Below are 27,576 nucleotides of genomic sequence, written 5' to 3' on the forward strand. Positions count from 1 at the left end.
TCAACCAATGTATTAGTTATCGATTGCTGTATATCAAATTAGCCTAAAGCCTAGTAGCTTAAAAAAAAAAGAAGCACTTACTATCTCAAATAGTTTTTGTGGGTCAGGAATCTAAGAGCAGCTTAACTGGCTCAGTGTCTCTTGTGAGGTTGCAGTCAGGATGTTGACTGGGGTTGCAGCCATCTGAAGGCTTGACTGAGGGCTGGTATGGCAGGATTCTCTTTCAAGGTGGCTCATTCACAGACCCGACAAGTTAATGCTCGTTGTTGACAGGAAGCCTCAATTCCTCAGCATGTGAATCTCTCCATAGGGCTGCTTGACGGTCCTCATGATTCTCATGGCAGATGGCTTTCCTCAGAGTGAGTGACTCAAGAGAGGAAGCCCCAGTGCTTTTTATTATGGCCTAGTCTAGAAAGTTACACACCATCACTTGTTAGAAGTTAGTTATTAATGCCAACTCATATTCAAAGGGAGGGAAATTAGCCCCATCTTGAGGGGAGTATAAAATTTTGTTGACATATTCTACAAGTGTCACAGTCAGGATGGATGAAGTTGTGCTGCAGTTACAAAAGATCCAAAATCTCTGTGGCTTAAAACAACAGAGGTTTGTTTCTTGTCATGCTTATGTTCATTTTAGAGACCAGGCTAATGAGGCCTTCACCATTTGTAATGGTTCTAGGCAACATAAAGGGAGAAGGGAAAACAGTCATTATGTTCTTAAAGGATTCCATTCTGATGTGACATATGTTACATTGACCCGTGTTTATGGACTAAAGCAAGTTCCGTGACCACACCTAACTCCAAAAGCCTGGGGAAATGGAATCCTACTGTGTGCTTAGAAGGAAGATAATCAGAAGCATTTCAATATATTATTATAGCACTAATGATTTCTACAGTGGCCAAGTTACAACTGTTTACATTATTTTTATGGTTACCTTTTCTCTATTGTTATATTGGGTATTAGTCTGATCTCACATTGCTATAATGAACTACCTGAGACTGGGTAATTTGTAAAGAAAAGAAGTTTAATTGGCTCATGGTTCCACAGTCTGTACAGGAAGCATGGCTGGGGAGGCCTCAGGAAACATTCAGTCATGGCGGAAGGGGAAGCAGGCACATCCTACATGGGCAGAGAAGGAGGAAGAGAGAGCAGAGGGAGGTGCTACACACTTTTAAATAACCAGATCTTGTGAAAACTCACTATCACAAGAACACCAAGGGGGAATCAATGATCCAATCACCCCCCACCAGGCCTCTCCGCCAACAATGGGGATTGCAGTTCGACACTGGGCAGGGACACAAATCCAAATCCAAATCATATCACACTGCTAATCTAAGATAATATGTCTGAGCTGTCTCCCTACATTTCTAATTCTCTCTTCCAATCAACTGAGTATATTAATGGAAGATTAAATTTCCTGAAATATTTTCTACATGTTAAACACTTGTTATAGAAAGTGTAATGACTTTCCTACTGATTATCAGGTGAAATTCCTCATCCCAGGCCAACATACAATATATGTTACACCAAGCATGCTCATTCCTATTTTTGTTCATGCTATTTCATAGAATGGAATATTCTACCCATTCTTCCTACCCATCCTTTAAGATGCATCCCAGTTCTTATTATTTTTTGTAGTAATCTTTCTTTTAGAACATTAGAAAATGTTGGTCTCATCTCATTTTTGCCATCCTTAATACTTATTCTTTGTACTGTACATTAAAAAAAAATTCTCATCAATAAATAGTGAGTTTCTACTATATGCCAGGTCCTGTCATAGATGCTATGGCTAGAAAGAGTAAACAAAATAGAATTTAAAAAAAATTTCATGGAGCTTACATTTTAGTGGCAGAAAACAGATGCAAATAAGAGTATTAGAATTCTATCAGAATCAGAACTACTAGGAAATACATATGATTAAAATCATATGTAGAATCTGACCTTACACAATTGTGGAGTGGAGGGACCAAGGAAAATCAGCATCTACAAGAATGAGCTGTAATCCATGAGAATGAACTAGAATCAGGACTAATCTCTTCCTGGTTTCAAGGGTTTAGCTTTGATGATGGGGGTGATCTGCAAGAGAAGCTGATGCCCTTTGTCACAGACTTAGGGGTTGTTGAAGCTGCAACAGAAGATCTGGGATGGCTGAAGAAGCTATAGATCTGGCTACTGCCCCACACTTACAAGATGGTTAGTAGATAAGTGATAACTTGCATGATCTGCAACATTGCCTAATGCCCCACACTGACCTTCCAAGTGTAAAAAGTGTATGCTGCTTTACTTTCATTACCAAGTTTCATACAAAATGTCTCCTGTGGCCTTTTTGAACCTGGAATTATTCGGGGAAGGGAAGGAAAATGTAGGACTAGCTTAGCTAAACTAAAGTAGAAGCCAATCACAATATGTAAATTATATGGTATGTTAAAGTCAGTAAGTGCTGTGGAGAAAAATAGATCACAGAAGATGAGAAGTGTTTGGAAGGTAGGAATTATAATTTTAAAAAGGTGTTCAGGGGAAATGTCATTCAGAAAGTGACATTAGGTCAACAATTTGAAGAACATGAGAGAGCAAAACATGCAGACATTTGGAAGAGGAATATTCGAAGCAACCAATGCTTTCTCAGTGGGACCATACTTGATACAGTAGGCCAAGTTCCCAGTGACCCCACCTCATGTTACTCCTTCTTTTATGTAATCTCTTGAATGGCAAAGTGGTGAAATGTGAGACCAGGTATAAAAACCTGACTTGTGTTTTGCTACCACTTCCTCTTGTGCCTTTCTGTATTGCTTGCTTTGATCTAGCAAGCTGCTATGTTGGAAAGGCCCATGTGGCAAGAAACAGAGAGTTGCCTCTGGCCAACATCCCAGAAGGAACTGAGGCTATCAGACCAGTAGTCCACGAGGAATTGAATTCTGTCAACAACCATGTGAATGAGCTTGGAAGTGGATTCCTACCCAGTTGAGCCCTGAAATGACTGTAGCCCCAGCTGTTGATGGCAGCCTGGGAGGGACACTGTAGCAGAGGATCCAGCTAAGCCACACATGGATTCTTGACCTACAGAAAGTGTGTGGCATAATAAATTCTGTGTAAGCTACTACATTTCGGGATAATTTGTTATGTAAGAATAGATAACTCAGCTTGGCATGTTTGAAGAATAAAATTTGGACCAGTTTGGCTGGAATGAGGTAAGCAAGTAGGAAGTGAAGTTAGAAAGGTAATGATAGGCTACCTATGGCCTTATAGGTCCATTATACAGTTTTTAGTTTTTTGGAATAAGTTGGATAGCCTTTGGAGAGTTTTGAGTAGAATGACATGATCTAACTTAGGATTTATACGTTCTCTCTCAAAGCTCTGTTTAGAAAAATTCTAGGGTAGTGATGGAGATAGTGGTGGAGTAGGGAAAACAGGGTAGTGCAATAATAAGATGAGAGTGGTGTTGGGTTAGTGGTAGCAGTGAAAGAAATAAATGATTCAATTCTGGAAATGTTTTTATGGTACAGCTGACAGTATTTGCTGACAGTTTGGATATAGTAAAGTATATAAGATAAAGGGATTATAGGCTATGAGAAAAATGACTAAGGTTTTTGATTATTTGCTGAGATGAAGACTGCAGGAAGAGCAGGTTTTCTGGGAGAAGTATTTAGGAGCACAGTTTTGTATGTTATGTTTGAGATGCTTTTTAGGCATCCAAGTGGAATTGTTGAGTAGAGAGTTCAATATATGAATATGGAGGTCTGGGGATAGGTTTGGGCTGAAGAAAGAAATATGTGAATTGTCAAACTATAGATGGCATGTAAAGCCATGAGATCAGATAATTGTACCAAGGGAGGACGGATAGATAAAAAGTAGGATAAGAGGCCAGGTGCAGTGGCTCACACCTCTAATCCCATCACTTTAGGAGGTTGAGAGAGAAAACTCTTTTGAGCCTATGAATTTGAGACCAGCTTGGGCAAATGGTGAAACTCCGTCTCTACAAAAAAATTTTTTTTAAATTAGCCAGATGTGGTGGCACGCACCTGTAGTCCCAGCTATTTAGGAGGCTGAGGCAGGAGGATTGCTTGAGCCCACGAATTCGGGGATGCAGTGAGCTATGCTCACGTCACTGCACTCCAGCCTGAGCATGAAACCGAGACCCCATCTCTTAAAAAAAAAGAAAGAAAAAAAGAAAATAGGAAAAGAAACTGAGCCTTGGAGCCTGTCAATCTACAAGGAAAAACAGTAGGAACCTGGAGCCTGTCAATATTAATCTACCAGGAAAAACAGTAGGAACTTGCAAAGGATGTTGAGAAGTAATTTAAGGAGAAAAGCCAGCAGAGTGTGATACCTTAAAAGTCAAAAAAGTTTTTCAAAGGAAAGTGGTCAATTGTTTATGATACAAGTAGGATGGAAGTTGAGAAATCACCATTGGATTTAGCAATATGAGGGTCACTTGGGACCTTGTTAAGAGTAGTTTCAGAGAGAACAGGAGAAGTATTGGAAATCATGGATTCAGAACACCTCTTTTGAAGAGTTACACTGTAAAGAGGAAGAAAAATGCAGCAATATCTGGAAAGGGATGTGAGATCAAGAGTGGATCATTTTTAAAGGATAGGAGAACTTAAAGTATGTTTGTATTCTGATGGGAAAGATCCAGTAGAAATGGAAAAATTGATGATGCAGCAGAAATTTGATGAAATGCTTAGGAAATGAGATGGGATCTAGTGCACAAAAGTAGGGGCTACCCTAAGATAATAGTTTAGGCAGTTTATCTATAGAAATAGGAGTACATGGGTACAGGTGCTCGTGGATGAGTGGGTGGGGTGAACTTTGAATGTTCTCATCTACTAATTTTTTTTTCCAGGGTAATAGGAAACCAGGCCATCAACTGAGAGTGAGAATCGGGGAGAGAGCATTGGAAATTTGAGGAGAGAGGAAAAAATATAATTAGGAGATGGCATCAATAAACTTGGAAAAGTAGTAGGTTTCCCTGGTCACATTAGGAGCTCACTTGAGTTCTTGTAATGAATTCAAAGTCAAATCTCTAGCATGATTGCGTATTTTCTCTTCATCATGCTCGACTGCATAGGTGCTGGTATGGAGCTGACAGGGAGTTGGAGTTAACCAAGTTGTAGTTTGCCAAGAGAGTGAGTAAAGTGAGGGAAGGGAAAAGAAATGCATGCAAGGGACTGGTTATATTGATTTGCCGTGGCATTTAAGTTAGACAAGAAGAGATGCTAATACTTGAGAACAGTGAGGGACATTGAAAATGTGGTTTAAGTTGGATCCATGAATTTTGAGGTGATGATGATCCAAGAATTTTGGAGCTGGGATTTTAGAGTGTTTGACATTGTGAAACATTTATAATATAAATTTACTGAAAAGTTTGGCAAGCAACATGGTGAGCCTTTTATGGTTTAGCCTGAAAAATTGGATTGCCTATGTGTTCTATGGTCTCAAACTGGCCTCTAGCACTTTAAGAGTGAATGCCTGACTTGGTTGTAGAAACTTGCACGTCAGTGAGATTCCACACTTATGTTTCATTAACTATTTAACATCTCAAAAGCTTGACTTTTTCTTTCTTTCTTTCGAAGATGGCTTGTGGTCCTTGCTTTAGTCTATTTCCTAGTGAGGCTTTTTTTTTTTTTTTTTTTGGCTTACTTGCCTTTATGCAAAATAAGAGTGCTATTTATTTTAACATTTAATATGGTATATTAAAAGAGAAGATCTTGTTTTGGAGTATTCATAAACTAACAATTTAAAAATATCTAATGCTTTCATCCCCTATCTGTTAAGATAATTTGAAAATTTAATGATCACTTGTTAAAATTCTCCTTTTTCTACACACAATATAGATTATAGATGTCTTAGGATGTCAAACATTTACTCTAGTACCCCAGCTCCAAATTACTTTGGCCCATTATCCATAAGCACTATAAATATCTGTATTAGTGGGAAGATAAACTTACATTTATGTAAAACTTGATGGAATGAAACAAAATCACATGAAACAACAGTTTTTATGTAGCCACTAGATGGCTCTGTAACATTATTATTTAGGTATATGGTTAAACCCCTTTGAATTTGTTACCTGATTATTTAGGTATGTGTTTAAAGCCCTTTGAATTAAATACGTTTGTTCATTGTGCATGAATGTATTAATGTATATGTGGATAATAACATGAAAATGTCAGCATATCTAGTATCTCTAAAAGCCTATCCTTTGGACTCTAGGTTTATATGATGAATGTCTACAGTGAATATTGAAAACTTCAGGTTCTACCAGAAAGGAACAACTTTCTCCAGATGCATATTCTAAACATACCATTGGAATACACCGGACCTTTTTAATATGTGAACTTGATATACAGATTTTTAACATACTGAATTAATCAATTAGAGATTTAATTCATTTCCTACTGTCTGAACTAGTTAATACACTGTTAATGTGCTATATATCAAACTAGACAATGATTCTGTTGGAGAAATAAAATATTTCTGCCCAGTCTACTGGAGGGCAAGAATGTAGTCATATTCATTTTACCTGCAGTAGTACTTTGGAGCATGCTCAATGAAACATTTGTTGAATGAGGAAGCCAGGATGATAAAAGTGAAAAAGAATTCTGGGAAATTATACATGATGTACAGAAGGAAAAATGAATGCAGGGTAGTACATTTAAGCAAAACTGACAAACGTTTTTGAATGTAGCTTAGTATATTAAGGCAAAGTTGACTAACTGTTTTGGCCTCGGGCACATCTTAACTCTGTCGTTGCTAAAAGGTTTAAATTAAGTCTCCCCGCTGCAGTAGGGCTATATTTCAAATTTTATAATGGAAATCATTTCAGAGAGAAAATTCTATGGCAAACTTTGTAACTAATTCCTATTAGTTAGTATTTATAACTGGAATAGGTCTTCACCGTCTCTACCAAAAAATACGAAAAGTAGCCCGGCATGGTGACAGGTGCCTGTAATCCCAGCTACTCAGGAGGCTGAGTCACGAGAATCACTTGAACCTGGGAGGTGGAGGTTGCAGTGAGCCGAGATCGTGCCACTGCATTGCAGCCTGGGTGACAGAGTGAGACTGCATCTCCAAAAAAATAAAAAATAAAAAATGGAAGATAAAAGACTTCAGATGTTGTATAAGAATAAATCCAATTTAAGTTAAATGATGAGAGCACATGGACACGTAGAGGGGAACAGTACACACTGGGCCTACCTGAGGGCGGAGGGTGGGAGGACAGAGAGGATCAGGAAAAATTACTATTGGGTACTAGGCTTAGTACCTGGGTGATGAAATAATCTGTACAACAATCTCCCATGAAACACGTTTACCTTTGTAACAAATCTGCACATCTTGCACATATACCCCTGAATTTAACATAAAAGTTTTTTTAAAAAAACATGCTATGGCTGATACATGCTATAGATGAAATTCAGAACCATGTCACTAAGTGAAAAGAGGCCGGACACAAAGGACTACATACTGTATGAATCTATTGATATGAAATGTTCAGAAAAGGCAAATTTATAGTGACAGAAAACAGATCAATGTTTGACTGGGGCTGGGTTGGGGGCAGGGCTTATCTTCAAATGGGCATGAGGAACCCCGTCTATCAGCCTTCTATCTGGGTGTCAGAGATCTGACATCAGATAGCCATGATGGCTGTTCAATTCCATTAATGACTCAGCAGTTACGAGATGTACACTTCACCTGGGTGAGTTTTACAGTAGCTAATCATACACCCTCAAAAAGTCTATTTAAAAAGTCATAAACGAATAGATTAATTTCTGCCTTCCTGGGACAGTGCTCAAGCAGCCTTTCCATATTCACTCTTTAAAGTTCACTCTGTCACTGTGTATTCTACCTGTAACCTGTTTCTGGATTCTGCAAGCTAACACTGCGTTGAGAATTGTCCCTTTTATTCAGGAATATGATTGGTCTATAGATTTGTTTTCTGCCATCTTTGTAAAGTTTCAAACAAAAAGTTTAAAATAAATGTCATACTTACACTATAGAGAGAAAAATAAATATATTTTATCTCCAAATGAACAATCATTAAAAAAACCTTCAACTTAATATGTAAGACATGTTAGTAGTTATTTCTTAATTATATAAGTAAAACTATAGAAAACTAAGTAGAATAGAACCAGATAAGTGACTTTTGTATTTCTCTAGTTTAAAACCCTTTTATCAGGATGATAATTTATGTAAATGGGCAGTATTTCTTAGAAAAGAGAAGGTCCAGAAAGAAATCTCTGGAATTGAGCACTTAAATTTGATAAAAGCCATATGAATTTTGAAATACCCACCATTCTTTATGGCACTGAACAGAACTTACTGAAAAGGACTAAGAAGGTAAATTATATAAAATAACACAAAAGGTTCTGAAAATAATTATTTAAAGTATCTTTTTTTTTTTGAGAAAGAGTCTTTTTCTGTCGCTCAGGCTGGAGTGCAGTGGCAGATTTCGGCTTACTGCAACCTCTGTCTACAGGGTTCAAGCGATTCTCCTGCTTCAGCCTCCCGAGTAGCTGGGATTACAGGTGTACGCCACCACACCTGGCTAATTTTTGTATTTTTAGTAGAGACGGGGTTTCGCCACGTTGGACAGGCTGGTCTCGAGCTCCTGACTTTAGGTGATCTGCTCACCTCAGCCTCCGAAAGTGCTGGGATTACAGGTGTGAGCCGCTGCACCTGACTACAATTATTTATAGTCTCTAAGGAGATAGTAGTAATGGTGATAACTAATGTTTATTGAGTGCTTATGTGCTCATTAACTCATTTAATCCTAACAATTGTATGAGCGCTATACAATTATTGTCTCTAATTTACAGATGAGTAGATTGAGGCACAGAGAAATAATGTAATTAACCTAAGGTTTAAAGTGGATTTGAATGTAGTCTCACTGGCTCAGAGCCCATGCTCTTAACTGGTGTTGTGTATAAGGGAGAAAAATGATACTAGATATAAAATAAGTCTGGTCTTTGCTACTTGTGTGACCTTGGGAAAATTATCCATTCCAAACCTGTTTCCTCATCTGTAGAAGGAAACCAGCAGTATCTTCCTTTTGGTATTATTGTTCGGATAACTTATAAGAATTATCTGGTAATTATCATTTAAAAGTTAGAGGTTTTGTTTTTTTGTCCTACATTTAATAATTATTTTGCTAATTTTAATTATTATTTAAAGTTGAATTTGTTTTTTGTTATTTAGAAGACAGTTTTAAGCCTTTGATTGGGGAAATATATATTTTTGTTAATCAAATTTATTGATTTTTATGAAAAGTTATACTTTTTTCTAGTACTTAAATATAAGAACATATGTATGTTAAAACTGTCATCTGTCTTTTCCAGTTACTTATTGTTAAATTAATTAATTCAACAAGTACTTATTGAGCACTTATTATTTCAGAGACTAGACCCATCAATGTGGGGATATATTGATGAAAGAAAACAGACAAATAGTTTGCTTTCGAGAAGCTCATTCAAGTAGGAGAAGACAAAAGATCTAATAAAGTTGGTAAATTACACAATTAGTTATAAGATTATAAGTGCTATGCTTCAAAAAAGATTAGTTTGGAGTAATAGGAATCAGGAGTCAGGGTAGGGAGAAAGGGGTGAAATTTTATGTAAGGTTGTCAGGGTAGGCCTTATTGAGAAAATGACATCTGAACAAAGACTGAACTAAAGTGTAGAAGTTAGCCACACTGATATTTGGGGCATGTTAACACAAATGTCTTAAATAAGATAGTCAGCAAGGGAGCCAGTGCAACTGTTGCAGAATGAGAGAGTTTGAAAAAGAGGAGCTGAGGTTAGAAAGGTGATGGATACCAGATCATGTAAGGCCTTGCAGGCCATATAAGGACTGTAGCATGAAAAGTAGAGCTATTGCAGGAATTAAAGTGCTTTGATTTAATTTGTAAAAGGATTTTGTCCGGAATTGGTGGGTTCTTGGTCTCACTGATTTCAAGAACAACACCAAGGACCGTCCCGCTGAGTGTTACAGTTCTTAAAGGCGGCGTGTGCAGAGTTTGTTCCTTCTGATGTTTGGATGTGTTTGGAGTTTCTTCCTTCTCGTGGGTTCGTGGTCTCGTGGCTTGTTTCTTCCTTCTGGTGGGTTCATGGTCTCGCTGGCTTCAGGAGTGAAGCTGCAGACCTTCACAGTGAGTGTTACAGCTCATAAAGGCAGTGTGGACCCAAAGAGTGAGCAGCAGCAAGATTAATTGCAAACAGCAAAAGAACAAAGCTTCCACACTGTGGAAGGGGACCCGAGCGGGTTGCCACTGCTGGCTGGGGCAGCCTGCTTTTATTCTCTTATCTGGCCCCACTCACATCCTGCTGACTGGTCCATTTTACAGAGAGCTGATTGGTCCGTTTTGACAGGGTGCTGATGGTGCGTTTACAATCCCTGAGCTAGACACAAAAGTTCTCTAAGTCCCCACTAGATTAGCTAGACACAGAGCACTGGTTGGTGCATTTACAAACCTTGAGCTAGACACAGGGTGCAGATTGGTGTGTTTACAAACCTTGAGCTAGACACAGTGCTTGATTGGTGTATTTACAATCCCTTAGCTAGACATAAAAGTTGTCCAAGTCCCCACTAGACTCAGGAGTCCAGCTGGCTTCACCCAGTGGATCCTGCACCTGGACCGCAGGTGGAGCTGCCCGCCAGTCCCGTTGCGCCAGCACTCCTCAGCCCTTGGGCGGTCGATGGGACTGGGCGTGGTGGAGCAGGGGGCGGCGCTCCTTGGTGAGGCTCCGGCGGCGCAGGAGCCCACGTGGGGAGAGGCTCAGGCATGGCGGGCTGCAGGTCCAGAGCCCTGCCCCGCGGAAAGGCAGCTAAGGCCCAGCAAGAAATCCAGCGCAGCGCCGGTGGGCCGGCACTGCTGGGGGACCCGGCGCACCCTCCGCAGCTGCTGGCCCGAGTGCTAAGCCCCTCACTGCCCGGGGCCGGCGGGGCCGGCTGCCTGGCTAGGCAGCTCCGGGCGCGGCGCCCGCCGAGTCCACGCCCACCCGGAACTGGCGCTGGCCCGCGAGCGCCGCGCGCAGCGCCGGTTCCCGCCCGCGCCTCTCCCTCCACACCTTGCCGCAAGCTGAGGGAGCCGGCTCCGGCCTCAGCCAGCCGAGAAAGGGGCTTCCACAGTGCAGCGGCAGGCTGAAGGGCTCCTCAAGCGCGGCCAGAATGGGCGCCTAGAGGGAGTGAGAGCTGTGAGGGCTGCCAGCACGCTGTCACCTCTCAGGGTTACCCTGGATGTTGGCTTGATAGCGGATTGTAGTACAGATACCTGGAAGCAGGGAGGATAACCAGGATAAAGATTATGGCATCTTTTTTTTTTGTTTGTTTTGAGACACAGTTTTGCTCTGTCGCCATGTTGGAGTGTAGTGGCGCAATCTTGACTCACTGCAACCTCCGCCTCCTGGGTTCAGGTGAGTCCCCTGCCTCAGCCTCCTGAGTAGCTGGGACTACAGGTGCGTGTCACCACACCCGGCTAATTTTTTATTTTGAATTTTAGTAGAGACAGGCTTTCACCATGTTGGCCAGGATGGTCTCAATCTCCTGACGTTGTGATCCACTCGCCTTGGTCTCCCAAAGAGCTGGGATTACAGGCGTGAGCCACGGCGCCCAGCTGATTATGGCATCTTAGAATGAGGTGGCAGCCCTGGATTTGGTGAGAAGTGGTTGGTTTTGGTTAGAAGTGAAGATTGAGCCAACAGGATTTCTTGACAGATCAAATGTGGGGTTTACTAACCAAGGGATTTACTATCCTATGGTATTCACGGTTCATGCCTACACTCAAGGAAATTGGATCATATAAAGGCATCGTCACTCTTACAGTGTGTCTACCACAAGAATGGAATAGGTTTTTTGGAGGAAGATCATAATCCACAGATGTGCCTCACCTGCAGACTCAACCCTAACTACATCACTGTGCGTACACTGGATCATCTTAACTGAGGCAGAGCCTATCACTAGCCTGAAACAGTAGCTGAGTGCCCTTTTTCCCTGAGTATCCATTGTTGCTAATTGGACCTGAAATGTAATGCTTATGTAGTGCGTAAAAATTCTGTAATTCACAACCTGTCCAAAATAGAGCTTTCTTTAGTTTTTAATAATTGTCCCCATTCAAGATATGATTTTAAAATATCTTTTAGGAAAACCCAGTCAAATTCAAGATTCTTCTCTCCATTTCTTCCAAGGGTGGTCATGGCAGTGGACATGAAGTGGTAGGGTAACATCTGTTCTCAGCCATCATCTCTCCTCTGCTGGCATTGGATGAACCTCAACAGGTTCAGTCTTTGTAAAGTGATCTCTAGATTCCACGGTCTAGGCTCCTTTCATGGCCTGTAGTCATCAATCTGTGCAGGTTATTAAATGCCATCTTTGTCCCAGCTGCCAGGTCCCTTTGGATTTAAAAGGCTGTTCTTGGTGATTCCTGCAGCTTATCTGGAGAAATGGAACTTTTATGTGTTCTCCTGTGCCACTGTGGAGCTTGTGCAAACCTAGGTATTTATACCTAGGATACCACGAGCTATCTCTACTACTTGGAGGGAGGGCCTTCACCATTGGTGGGCAGAGTACGTGGAGGAGGTTGCTGCTTTGCAGAGCTTTAAATGGAAAGTAGGGCACAGCTTTCTCTACTGTTTGATCCTCAGACTTAAAGATCTCTCATCCTCCATTTTTAGGGCTCAGCTTGGTGTCCAGGAGGAAGGCAGGAGGAGAAGAAACCCAAACTTGTATTTACCTCTCTTTTCCTCTTTGCACTATTCCTTCATCTCTAGCCAGGCAACTCCATTCTGGGAGTAGAGTGGGAAGGTGATGGAGGGGAGGTATAGTCTGGCTTCCCACTTATTTTCTTTCTAGCCTATTGTTTATGGTGTAAATCTTGGCTTTAGGTACTTAAATTACTTCCAACTCCCATGCCAATGGCTCTCATACTTTTTAGTCTGGGGATCCTTTTACATTCTTAAACATTATTGAGAACCCCAAAGGGCTTTGTTTATAAAACAAAAGCGTTATATTTATCAATATTATAGATAAATTTATCAATATTATAGATAACTATATAGATAATTTAGAGTTATAGTTTTTAATATTTAATCTATTAGAAATCAAAATAGAGAAATTAAAAAACATTAAAAAATAACAACAAACCCATAATAAAGCTATAGTTTTAAAGAAGAAATAGCTATGTTTTCCAAAACAAAAGAAAATGAGAAGAGTGGCATTGTGTTACATTTTGGTAAATTTCTTTAATGTTTGGCTTAATAGAGATTGGATTCTCATATCTATTTCTGCATTCAATTTATTTTGATAGGTTGTTTTGTTGAAGTATATGAAGAAAATCTGGCCGCATACCCATATGTGTATGGGAAAGGAAAGTATATATTTATATACCCATATGTGGGAAAAGAAAGTATATATTTATAGCCTTTTCAGATAATTGTGGATATTTTTCTCTGATACTACATTCAAAATTGACAAGTGCTATTGTCTTAAAGGATATTTTTGCAATGTGGAATCTGAAACAAATCAATGAACTGTTCATACTGTGCTACATTAAAATCTACTGGTTTATCTTACTCTGAGAATAGACCTTTCACTATTATAACGATTATGCTATGTATATGTATACTGTGTATACTATGTATATGTGTTTTGTGACCTCATGCATTCCTTTTTTGGAAAATGGTTTACTGAGTTATGCTGATCTTTCAAACATTGACACCTTTCATTATATAATGTTAGAAAATTATGTTTTTTAATATCACCACCAATCTCATCAGAAAGATCTTTAAATATGAAGCTCATGGTAGCAATACAAGTTCTACAAAATTCTAATTTTTACTTGAAAGCTGAAATTTTATAATTGGCAAGAAATACTGTCAATTGTTTTTTGTTGAAGTGAGAGGCTCACTTCGTTCAGTTTTAAGAAAACATTTGCCAATTGCTCAAGTCTGAATAACCATAATTCTCTGTCATTCTTTCAAGTAAAAAGGATGTTCCATGAATAAAGTGGCTAGTTCCACTTGCAACTCAAACAGCTGCTCAAGGGCTTTTTTTTCAAGACAACCACCTACTTCAGGATGTAGCAGACATGCTTCAGGCACACTTCACATTTTGTCACACGGAAGATTAAAAAGCATATACTGTAGTGTGAAAATGTAATAATATTAATAATTTTACTGCTTTGCCAAATCATAAGTGACACTGTTTTAAAAAATGAGTGTGATGATGATGAATACAATAGTACAGATTAATTCTACTGGCCTGATTTATGCTAAAGCACCAGCAGTTTTACCCATTATTGTTATTGCACCGTTAGTATCAATATCAACACAATGACGAAGGCATATAATGAATTCACATTATTATAAAAATCGTTTTGACCTTGCAGACCCCCTGAAGAGGACTGAGGTCTGCTCAAGGTCCACAGGATATATTTTAAAACTATTGTACTGTAGTGCTGACACTCTACACCATAGCAGAGGTCCTGTTTATTAGTTAATCTCTTGGATAATATCCAGTATCTGATGCTGCTTAGATTTCTTGCTTCTGTGGTCCTCCTTCTGGACACAGTTTGTCCTGAATATTTACAGTCTTGATCTTTAAAATGACAAATTATTGTTGTTATACAAGTACAGCAATTCATGCATTTGGAAATAAAAATTTAAATACTTTTTCCTGGTCCAGCACTCTAGTCCCACTTATCAAAAGCAACTTGCTTTTACCATTTGTTTAAGCTCTGCTGATTATCTTCATAATTCCAGTTACGCTTTTACCTTTATTAATTTGTTAACTTTAAGCAGTGTCTGTTGGCTTCCCACATGAGGGAGACATTTAGCTCAGTTTCTCACATTCTTGCTTATCTTCCTAACTTTTGAGCATGTATTTATGTTTTTATTTTTGTTTTTAGCTCTTCTTTTGGTTTTGTTTGTGGCTTTAAATAAACGTCAGTGTCTGCTAAACTTAACACAGGCCAAGAGGACCAGGGTGGCTGATCTTTGCAGGTAGATCCCAAAGAGAAGTGAGGGAGATAGGTTGAGCTATTCAAGCGGAATTTCTGCTTCCAGTTTTACCACTTAGATAATTCATTGGTTCCTCCTCTATGGGAGAGTAGATCAGAGACAGAGTCATATGTTACAATAATTGATCTACTGGCACATGGTAAACAAAGCAGGGAGAAAAGCATTCCCCCTCCTTACCAGTGATCACATGTGACTTCCATTGACAGATGTGTAAATTGAGATCAGAAAAGTCACCTACCCAGTGTTACTTAGTAAAGAACAGATGTTCAATTAAAGTCCAATCTATCTTTTTTGCTATTCTGATTGCACTGAGGACATCCCTGTAATTAACTGGGAATGAAAACAATATGGTTTTCTCAGGATGATCACAAGTGGGAGGGAGAATTTATCAATATTATATTTTCATAGATTTTTATTGTTTTTAAAATTATAATCTTTAAATTATTAAAAATTTATCAATTCATTTATATGTGAAGCAAGCTTTATTGTTGATAGTATATTTGTTTTGTGGGCTTTTAAAAGTTTTTTTTACTTTGAAGGATTTACAGTAAGTTCTGAAATGATACACTAAAGCACTAGGAGTATATAGCATGTTGAGCTTGCATTTCTGTTTAATGTGGTTGAAACTGAAAAAAATTTAGATTCAGAATATTATTTATCAAATAGAGAAGACATCTTCTTTGGTCCAACTGTATAAATTATGTATAATATTTAAGAGCAAGGTCTGGTTTCCATTTCAATTATTGATTTGAAATAGAGCATTTTGGCATCAGAAATGTAGACAGCAGGCATTTCCTACATTTAATGTATTCCCTCAAAACCAAGAAGCAGCTTGATGTAGACAGTTTTATGTAAGATTTGTCACAGTTTCTGGGTGCTTTCGAACTATCTCACATTTTATTCAGTGTAATTCACTTTTCTGTATGGTAAAATGTGGGCAAATACATTCTTTCTAACAGTATCTTGGAGACTTTATGCTGTGAGCATTTAATTTGTAAAATTTGCTTTGACTTCCTTGAAAGGGATTGCTAAGTAAATGTGATGACTAATTTTATGTGTCAACTTTGACTGGGTCACACGGTACCTAGATAGCTGGTGAAACATTATTTCTGGGTGTGGCTGTGATGGTTTTTCTGGATGAGATTAGCATTTCAATTGGTAGACTGAGTTAAGCAGATTACCCTCCCCAGTGTTGTTGGGCATCATCCGATCCATTAAGGGCATGAATAGAACAAGAAGGTGGAGGAAGGTCCAGTTAACTCTGCCTGGCTGCTTGAGCTGAACATTGAACTTCTTCTGTCCTCAGTGCTCCTGGTTTTTAGGCCTTCAAACACAGACTGCAACACTATTGGCTCTCTGGCTGTTAAGCTTTTGAACTACACCTCTGGCTTTCCTGGGTCTCCAACTTGCAGATGACAGATCATGGGCCTTTGCATCCTGTGAAATCATTTAAGCCAATACCTTATAATGAGTCTTTATATGTGTGTGTGTGTGTGTGTGTGTGTGTGTGTATATATGTATATATCTATATACATATGCTTATATGTGTATATATATGCTTATATATATATGTATATGTATCTGCCCCTAGTTTTGTTTCTCTGGAGAGCTGTGACTATAGTATAGTAAAAGAGATATTTGACTTGACTCTGGCAAGTGAATGTCTTTTTTAACTTATTGATACTATTCATGATTCCTCTTTCTCTAAGAGATGCTCCAAAGGAAATGGTGAGCATGTAACTAAATCCAACTTTAGTGATTTATTAATTTTTGTATTTATAACTTTTGGAAATAGACTGAGAAGTGATAGATACTTAAAGATGAGGATAGTTACAGGATTAATGGAAGAAGGTTCAACTTATTTATTAGTTTCAGTACTAACAAATAAATTAATAAATTTTACTCTGTAACATTTATTAAGAGCACTGAGTATATAGAGAACTCTTATAGACAACAAATTAGGGACAATAAATCGCAAGAACTGGTAGCAGCACTGGTTTGGGGAGAAGTGGCCCTCAAATTTTGTTAGGTATCCTTGGCCACAGGTGAAAGGCTTACTCAAAGTAGATTGCAGATTTTTGGGGGGATGGAATCAAAGTGAAACTGTGTGTCTTAGAGTTCTCCAAAAAAGCCGAATTTAATAAGGCTGAGAAGTCTCATAATCTGCTGTGCAAGTTGGAGACTGGGTGGTTAACGGTGTAATCCAATCTGAGACTGAAAGCCTGAGGAACAGGGAAGCCAATGCTGTCAATCACAGTCTGAAGGCAGAAGATGAGATGTCCCAGCTCAATCAGTGAGCTGCGTGTGTGGGAGGCAAGCCTGTGGGGAATTCAGCTGGTGCCCCAAGATAGGGTGGGTTGCAACATGTGAAAAGCTGATGTCTAGAAAAGAAAGGGATTGGAAGAGAGAAAATAAAATTTGTGGAGAATGAAGATAAATGGCTAACTTTACACTCTCAAAATCCCCCCTCCCTCCTTTTTTTGCAGAGATTGTTTTGCCAGATTTTTAGAAAAAGAGAGATGAACACCTTTTAAACTCTGAAGAAAGAAATGGGCTCATTGGTGTGGAGCAGAACAGAATACTGTGAGTAAGAAATGCTATCATCATTCCTGTTCTGAAGTCCATTTAGTAACAGCTGTGTGATTCTCTTATTCTCTTATTGTAGGGTCCCATAAATGACTTAGAAACTGCATTATATTTATTAGAACTAAAAAATAATCACTGTAAGTAACATATAAATTCAGGAGGAGAAGGATCTGTGAAAGGTTTTATAAATATAGCATAGATATATATCCTACTTGAAAGCTTTCTATCTCTTCATTTTGAATTATGTTAGTAGTATCTGTTCTGTAACCACCTCCCACTCACCCCCAGGCCAAAACAACAAAATACCTACTGATTACCTAAAATCACCAGGTCCAAACTCTTCATTTTCCTATCAGTTTATTGTTGTACATTCGAGGTACCATGCTACTATCAGAATTATATCCAGGTTTTTTATTTTAAAAAACTCAGAGAAAAAATGTTTCCAGTAATTTTCATTCAATGTGAATGACAAGAATATTACAGCTATAAACATTGAAATAACCATTTCATTTCTTCCTGAGGAAGTTTCATATTTTAAACAATGAAAAAGGGAATTCTATACAAAGCTAGTTTTAAATCAGATTATCTCTCATTATTCTCTCATATGTATTTATGTTACTTTCAGATTAGCATATTAACCAGTTGGAGTATATAATGTGGAAAGTATGCATGTCCTCTAGAATTTGATGCTGTCTTCAAGACACATTGAGTGGTCAAAAATCCTTTCACAGGTTTGCTGCTCTAGCTAGCATGATACATGTACTTGTGAATGAATACATTTTGGTAAGATCTCTTCCTTTTTCTCCTGTCTTTATACAAACATGGAGTATGTTTTTGACATCTATTTAAAAGGATAAGGTGTTCAGTCAACTCGATTTACCTAAACAAAATATGCCATTAGCAGCTTTGCTTAGCAGTTCAAATGTACATCTTACCATTAAAGCATAAATGTATCAGTTTTTCTTTTCCTTTTTTAAAATTAGAATAAATGTTGTTGCCAAATGAAAACATGACACTGTATGTAACTTCTCGGGCCTATTCTCATTATGTTTAACCTTCCTAAGCCAGATTTCTTAAGTTGGTGGAGATGGAAGACTATATTAATTTTCCTAGCATGTCTGGCATGTGCTGCTATAAAAGAGACAGCAGTAAGCATGAAGACTGTGTTTCCCATATTTGTCCAAATGACTTTGATTTTGTTTTTAGAGTCAAGAGTCTTAAAAATTGGTAATTTTTCCAATTCTTTCTGCTAATAGTATATTTAAAAATTAGCATATTCTTTAGGTACATAAAACTTTTAAAAAGTAATTATAATGTACATTTAAAAATTTATAGTAAGTGGATCTCACAATTTGTTTTCTAATTAGTAAGTTTTACCCATTAAAATGACAATGAAAATATTTTTACTATAGGTTTCCCTCTCATTTTTTTCTAATACCTTTGATAATATTTTATAAAGGCTTATAATCATAGCAGGGAATTAATTTACTACTTAAATTTTATGTATGTGTACAGTACTTTTAAAAATTAAGTAGTCCGGGCATGGTGGCTCATGCTTGTAATCTCAGCACTTTGAGAGGCCGAGGTGGGTGGATCATGAGGTCAGGAGTTCAAGATCAGCCTAGCCAACATGGTGAAACCCTGTCGCTACTAAAAATACAAAAATTACCCGGGCATGGTGGCGTGGCTGTAATTCCAGCTACTCAGGAGGCTGAGGCAGGAGAATCACTTGAACCTATGAGGCGGAGATTGCAGTGAGCTGAGATCACACCATTGCACTCCAACCTGGGTGACATAGTGAGACTCTGTCCCCCCCTCAAAAAAAAATTAAGTAAATATTAACAGGAAAATAAGTACGATGTATTCTTTTCTTTTTTGGAACTTTATTAACCATATATATCATTTACAATTTAAATGTAAATATATTTCAAGAGCATGACTTGTTCATCTTTGTACTTCCTGCATTTAATTTAGTAGCTAATCCTTAATTGTACCTATGATCTGTTATCTTCCAGCAGAGTGATGGGTGAAATATTTTCAAAAATGGGCCTCTGCTCTGCTTATGTTTCTTTGCCTTATATCCAAAGTATCACTGCAAACATTAGATTACAAATAATATATTAATTTGTTTTTTGTTATAAATCTCTACATTACATAATTTTATTTTGAACTATCTGGGAAAATGGAATTTTTTAACAACCTAAATGTAAATAGCCTAACCACATCATCTAGGGAAACTGTTTTTAGTTTTAGTTTAATAGGTTTTGTTTTGGGGAGCATTAAAAAAAGCTATTCACATTTAAAAGTCAACCTGTTTCTGGAGATGACACATACCTCAGACTCTAGGCATGCGTTTCTGTAGAACTAGTGAGGACTACTGGGATAGATTCACAGCTTACAGCAAGTGGACATAGAATTCTCAATGATATGTTTTTAGACCCTTACAATTTCTCCCCTTTAGAGGATTCAGTCAGTACACTTTACATTGTTATTTACTGTTTTGGTGTACTCAGTGTGTTTCTATTTACCATCCAACAGCTTTACAGTATATATTTCAGTATAACAATTATGTTGTGATGGAAGAGTTAGTAATTTTTACATATATTCACTAGACTATGTATATGAAAAAATCACTTTTGCTATAGCACTTATCTTTTTTTTGGTGCGGATAAAGCTCATATATAACTTTTCCACTCTGATCTAGCACAAATTATAATTTACAATTATTTCTAAATACTTAAGTGGATTTAAATTTTGGCAAGCATTTTTCATGGGTGTTATGCTTTTGACATTTTATGCTACGTTATGATGTTTATTTTGCTTCTTGTTTCATAGGACACTTTATAGAATAAAATAATAAGAAAACATTGTACAGGCAAACAGTGGTCTAAAAACCTACAGAGACACAATCTTAGTTGATATATAAAAGTGTAAATATTACTATGAAATGGAACAGTTCTGCATTTGTGTTTGATATTTATGTTGGTTGCAATTGACTTCCACATGAGTGCACAGTAGTCTACAATAATCCCACAGGCTCAGATATGGGTTAAGAGAAAGGCCACAGGCCTCAAGGCTTGTAACACATACTTTTTCTTTTTTTCTAATCATCCACATGCCAGCACATGGAAGAAACTTTGTTCTTTTTTCTCATTTGAAGAGGTATATTTTTCAACTGCCTTTTGGTAGCTTCTGGAAGCTTTGGAAAAGGTGTGTTCTACCTGGACGATGAAGTCTCAAGTTTTCTCTCAGTGCTATCTTACTTTCTGCAGCTCCTGTCTCAGCCAAGATGGCAGAGGCTGACCCAGTTTGTGCAGCAGCTTTGAGAGTTCCACATTGTGATCTCGATAGTAGCTTGACAGAAATGTCCTGCTCTAAGTGGAGAGGAGGAGAAAAAAGTACATTTTATTTTGTTTATTACATTTCATACACTTTGACTATGTTGAAATAAGTATCAGGTATACCAGATCTGGATTAAAATTTGTATTAAGCATGTGGACTATTTATTTAGCACATGCTATGATATTTTACTGACGGTCTTGGGTACTGGCATTTTTCTTACTAGGAAGAGGCAAACGGCATGGTGACCGTACTGCCCACTCTAATCCCTCCTACACATTTGTATTTTCATTACCTCTGTGAAGACCTCTTTACTCTTACCTCCTTTCTGGACATTATTTTCACAAAGTCAGCCACTCCCTTAAATAAACCCAATATGGATTACTCAGTAACCTTGTTGAGAAGAAAGGATATCCTGAAAAGTTGTGTTTTTCTTATCTTTCTCTACCACCAAATTTAATAAAGTCTGTGTTAGACCAGAGTAAAATCAAATGCTAAGAAAGATATTCTGCAGTGTCTCTTAAACATTTTAGCTTTAATAAATTTACAGGGAAATAGCTTTGACATAAATGCATATGATATATTCTATATTACTTTCTCGAAATGCTATAGAAATTGTATGTCAATTTCTTTTGGGAAAAGAAGGGTTGTTTTCAAAGTGCTCTGAAGGTATATTTTAATAATCAGCCAAGGAAAATTGGAGTTCTGAAAATGCAGTTTGTTTATCAAAACAACAGAAACTCTCTCTCTCTTCTATATATGATTTAATTATGAGTTTATTGAGGACAGACCCTGCATCTATCAGGCAAGGTACAAAAAAATAGTACTCAAGGTTTTGTTAAAGTATTCAAATAAGTTTAGCCCACCTTAGGATCCTCAGACCATCTTAGGGTTCTCAGTTAATGTAATGTATTAATTGTGGGGGAAAAATCCCAAATCATATTTTAATTTCTGAGATCTAAAAAAAATTTACAAATCAAAATCTACTTGCATGCTTATATTGAAACTATATACTAACTAGACTAATAATAAATAAAAATATTATTAGTAAATCTTAATATATGTCAAGTAAGCATTAAAGTAAAAATGTGGGGTATAGAAATGGGGAAAACTGTAGCATTAAGTGATAACCATGTCGCCATTCTGAACAGAATAAACAGGAAGTGCTGAATACATACTGCAGAGTGTGTGTCTACATTCCCCAAAGCCTAAATTATCTGCTAGTATGTTAGATGTTGGGAAATACATTGCTTCTTTCATTTTATTAGCATATTAATAGCTCAAAACTTAGTATATTATATCAGTAATTTGTATTACTGTCCAGGGCACACTTACTACAACAGAATGACTCAGGCAGTGAAAAAAATAGAATTTTTTTTTTTTTTTGAGTTGGAGTTTCACTCTTGTTGCCCAGGCTGGAGCACAATGGCACAATCTGGGCTCACTGCGACCTCCGCCTTCCGGGTTCAAGCAATCCTCCTGCCTCAGCCTCCTGAGTAGTTGGGATTACAGGTCCTGCCACCATGCCCAGCTAATTTTTTTTGTATTTTTAGTAGAGATGGGGTTTTATTGTGTTGGCCAGGCTGGTCTCGAACTCCTGACCTCAAGTGATCCACCCACCTCGGCCTCCCAAAGTGCTGGGATTACAGGCATGAGCCGCCACACCCGGCCAAAAATAGAAATCTTGGTCCTATTTTCACTTTCCAGTGGATATATTTCCTGTCTTCGTTTCAGTTAACATTTATACTAAAATTTTTGTGCAGGTATCATTCTTTTTGGAATAAGATATTATCTCTTTGTTCTTATTCAGAATGTCAAATTCTATTGTTTTCCTTTATTCTTGCATGACAGATAATAATATATTGTGGGTAAAATCAAAACAAGCAACCTACCTGTACTGAAATTGAAATGGTACTTTTAATTTTTAGAAAGGCTGAATTTTGACTTTAACTAGTTTTTTAAGAAAATAGATGATATTATTGGTTATCATTTTGCTGATTTAGTTTGTATTTTTAAGCTCTATGCTTACATCAGAATCCATTGGAGGGTATTTTCTTCCTTTGCTCTTTCCAAGGCATTTTGTTTTACCTTCTTCCAGTAACTGACACCAGAAACCTTTATGAGAATCAAACCTAAAAAAATAAAAAATACACACAAAAAAACCAGAAAATCGTTTTTCAACCAATTTATATGATATAGTGACCAATACATATGATATAGTGACCAATACATAAATATTTTATTGGGATAACAATCTATAACCAGAGAAACTGAATTCTTTTTTACTATATTCCTTTGCATAAAGTCTTTTGGCATACTTCTAAATTCTGAGTTCATCTGTCATATTTGTGAGTCTGCCAGGTTCCTAATAGAAAAATTGTCAGCAGGTCTCCTATTAATAGAAATTAATAAGGCTACTTCCTTCATCTGGAAGGAAACAATACATACATTTTCAAATTTTTTTTAGGGTTTAAAAACAAGTCATTCTTTTTCTTGTAGGGTTTAAAAACAAGTCAGTCTTCATCCATGTCTATGGATTTAGATGCTACTTGTATCATCCAGCTAGAAGGTAATAGAAGAGAAAAGGTTTCAGTGTATCATGGAGTGATTACTTTTAGGATTCTCTAGCTATAATCCATTTAATTTTTTTCAGAGCTACTTTCTTCTTTTGGTATGAGCTCTGTATTAAAGTAATAGCACCTATAAATGAATTTTTTCTTTTTTCTTTTTCTTTTTTTTTTTTTTTGAGAAGGAGTCTCGGTCTTGTTGCCCAGGCTGGAGTGCAATGGCACAGTCTCGGCTCACCGCAACCTCCACCTTCCAGGTTCAAGCGATTCTCCTGCCTCAGCTTCCCGAGTAGCTAGAATTACAGGCATGTGCCACCACGCCCAGCTAATTTTTGTATTTTTAATAGAGACGGAGTTTCTCCATGTTGTTCAGGCTGGTCTCAAACTCCTGACCTCAGGTGATCTGCCTGCCTCAGCCTCCCAAAGTTCTGGGATTACAGGTGTGAGCCACTGTGCCCAGCCTAAATGAACTTTTTATGCCATAATTATAATAAACAATAATAGCACATTAAAATGTATGTTTTATCTTACCAAAATATTTCATATAACTCTTTCTCATTTGAGGTTTCATTCTAACACTTAAGGATATGGTGTGAAGGATTCTTCCCATTTTATAGCATTTAGCATACTGTTTGGCTCTTGTAAACATTTGCCAAGTATTAGTTGAACACAAAATGAGAAGGGAGAAAATGTTTGTCAAGGTTTATTTACCTTGCACTATACTACTATACACTTCTTCAATATTCAAGTCATGACTCAAGTCTAGGCCTGCTGATTTTAGGTTCAGGGCCTTTTCTTTTTTACTTGTTCTCCAAGTAGGTTTTATATTATTATTCACTGTAAATAAAGTACTAATTTGTATGCTCAGGTATAAAAGTGAATGTAATAGCAATGATAATTCCTTTACATAGCTTTTGTTATTCAATAATTATATTGCCATTTTTCTTCTCAATTAGAATTATTTCAGATAACGTTTTTCTTTTGCCTTTTATCTGTTCTACTTCTAGGAATGCTACTTCCAATACTTTGCTTAAAATTATAATGTGAAAACCTGAAATATCTAGGGTGACAGTTAACAAAAAATATGTGCAATGGCTGCACACTTAAAACTACAAAACTTTGTTAAGATAACTTTTAGAAAAAAGGGAGCTTTACCATGCTCATAAATCAGAAGACTAGATATTTTTAAAATACCAAGTCTCTCCAAATTTATCTATAGATTCAGTATGATTCCTATCAAAACTCCAGTGGACTATATTTTAAGTAGAAATAGAAAATTATTCTAAAGTACATATAAAAATGTAAAGGAAGTAGACAAGCTAAAACAATTTGAAAACAAAGAGCAAAGTTGATCTCATACTATTTAATTTCAAGATTTACTATAATTCTACAGTAATGAAGACTGCCTGGTGTTGGCATCAGTGGACTGATGGATCAGTGGAACAAAATGAAGAGTTCAGAAATAAATCTACACATCTACAGTCAACTAATTTTCGAAAAATAGCTGCCAAGGTAAGTCAATGGGAAAGGATTAGTCTTTTAAATTTCACAAGAAAAACTGGATATCTATATGAAAAAGCTGAACATTGATCCTTACCTCATGTTGTATATAAAAATTAACTTGAAGTGTATTATTGAGCTAAACCTAAACTCTAAAAATTTAAGCTAAAAACTTAAAAATTTATAGCTAAAATTATAAAAATTCTGAAAGAAAACTTAGGGAAAAAAACCAGAAAATTTTGCAACCTTGGGTTAGGCAAAGATTTCTTAGGATGAACCATAAGGGAAAAATAATGATAATTTTGAATTTATCAAAATTTAAAATTTTGCTCTCATAAAGACACTTAAGAAAGTGAACAGGGAAGCCACATACTGGGAGAAAACATTTGTAAAAAATATATCTAATACAGAACTTGTATTTGGAATCTATAACTCAATATAAAAGATAAAAATATCAATAAAAACTGCATAAAAGATTGGAACAGGCTGGGTGCGATGGCTCATGCCTATAATCTCAGCACTTTGGGAGGCTGAGGTGGGCAGATCAGCTGAGGTTGGGAGTTCAAGACCAGCCTGACCAACATAGAGAAACCCTGTCTCTACTAAATACACAAAATTGGCTGGGCATGGTGGTGCATGCCTGTAATCCCAGCTACTCAGGAGGCTGAGGTGGGAGAATTACTTGAACCTGGGAGGCGGAGGTTGCAGTGAGCCGAGATTGTGCCATTGCACTCCAGCCTGGGCAACAAGAGTGAAACTCCGTCTCAAAAAAAAAAAAAAAAAGATTGGAACAGACACTTCACCAAAGAACACATATGAATGGTCAATGAACAAATGAAAATTTGCTGAACATCATTCATCATTAAGGAAATGCAAATTAAAATTACAAATGAAATAGCACTGTACACTCAGTAGAATGACTGATTTTAAAAATATCCTGTGTTGGCAAAGACGTGGAACAAATAGAATTGTTGGTAGAAATTAAAAATATTATAGCCTCTTTGTAAAGTTTCTTAGAAATTAAAATACATAACTACTATATGACCCACCAACCCCATTTCTAGGTTTTTACTTGAAGGCAATGCAAATGTATGTCCACACAACTGTTCATAGTAGCTTTGTTCATGATAGCCAAAAAATACAAATTACTCATGTCCATCAACCGGTGAAAGGATAAACAAATTGTGGTACATCCATAAAATGGAGTAATATGTAACAATAATAAAGAACTGACTCCTGATAGATGTAGCAACATGGAGGAAACTCAAAATCATTATGCTAAGTGAAAGAAAGTAGCTTGATGATTCCCGGGGTCAGGGTAAGTAGAAAGTATTGACTACAGCGGAGCATGATTAAACTTTTTGGATTATATCTTTTTGTTCTATATCTTGATTCTGGTGGTACATACAACTGTATACATTTGTATTCATTGAACTGCACAATTACAGTGGGTGATTATATGTAAATTATACATTAACAGATTCTGGTGGTACATAAAACTATACATTTGTATTCATTGAACTGCACAATTACAGTGGGTGATTATATGTAAATTATACATTAACAAAGCACTTAAAATGATAGTGTGATCTAATGTGTGTGTGTGTGTGTGTGTGTGTACGTGGGGGTGTAGTCTATATGTAGTTAATCTTGTAGAATTTATAACTCTAGCCCTATGAAAAGAAAGCAAACCTAGATTTCTGCCTCTGTATGACTGTGTATTAGAGAGAATAATCACATTCCGTTTATGTAAAGCCTGGTTTCTCATCATTATTAAAGCAATTATGTCAGATCAGGACACAACATTTTATGTTTTCATGCTGTTTATATTCTTGTTTGAATCAATAAGGCAACTGAATAAATTAGTGTTATATTCAGAATTACAAAGAGATCATTAATAAAGACTGTGTTATTTAAATAGTCTGCATATTAAAGCCTTTGGGAAAGTCTAATGCAACATTTCTGGAAGTCTGTGATTGATGCAATATTTTTCATTAACATTTTGCTATCAGCAATTTTCCAAAATTGAATTCTGACTCATTTTAAGTATTCAAGTGATCAAAATTCAGAATCCAGAGCAGCTATTACTTTTTGCTAATATACCTTGCTGTGGATAACCTAAGTGGAGCATGCATATGCTGTGTATTAAAATGAGTAGTCTTCTGAGAGAAAGTTTTTCTAAGAAACACGGAACTCCACACATGCTAAAATTAAGAATCAAAAGAAAAATAGGGTTTTCTTTTATGTCTGCCAATTAATTAGATCTTATGCAGCAGGTGTCATGCTGGGCTTCACTGAGAAAAAAAAATTGTGTGTGTAGCTGGCACCTAGCCTAGGCATCTGTATGCATACACTCATAGGCAATGGTATAAGTGTGTCAGGATGCCAATGAGAAGGAGAAGCTAGAAGGGAAAGCATGTTTATTTACCCAATGGCCTGAGGGACTGGGTCTGGTCTTTCATAGAGAACCATCATAGATGAAGGGACTGCTGTTCACTGAAGGTCTTATGAGTTTGGGACACAAGTAATACTATTTCAGAGCCCAAATGAAGAAGTTTAATAGAAGATGGAGAAA

The 27,576-nt window shown here is 37.1% G+C and overlaps 1 protein-coding gene across 5 annotated transcripts in view; it reads right to left on the bottom strand.

Moving 5' to 3' along the window:
• Positions 1–16,817: 16,817 nt before the first annotated feature.
• The window catches only part of LOC129480692 (bifunctional heparan sulfate N-deacetylase/N-sulfotransferase 3), a 196,202-nt gene continuing 185,443 nt past the window's right edge, over positions 16,818–27,576 (bottom strand). For 2 of the 5 annotated variants that reach the window (XM_055274735.2, XM_055274734.2), the window contains 2 exons: positions 22,964–23,066; positions 20,759–20,969 (listed from right to left, as the gene is read on the bottom strand). In XM_055274735.2, the coding sequence (XP_055130710.1) occupies positions 20,850–20,969; positions 22,964–23,066 (223 nt within the window). In that variant the 3' untranslated portion in view covers positions 20,759–20,849. Of the gene's footprint in view, positions 17,391–17,935; positions 20,970–22,963; positions 23,067–27,576 lie in introns of those variants that run through there. The other 3 variants (XM_055274730.1, XM_063637955.1, XM_063637954.1) reach the window with 3 other exon arrangements.

Source organism: Symphalangus syndactylus, chromosome 4, assembly GCF_028878055.3.
Source record: "Symphalangus syndactylus isolate Jambi chromosome 4, NHGRI_mSymSyn1-v2.1_pri, whole genome shotgun sequence".
NCBI classification, from domain to species: Eukaryota; Metazoa; Chordata; class Mammalia; order Primates; family Hylobatidae; genus Symphalangus; species Symphalangus syndactylus.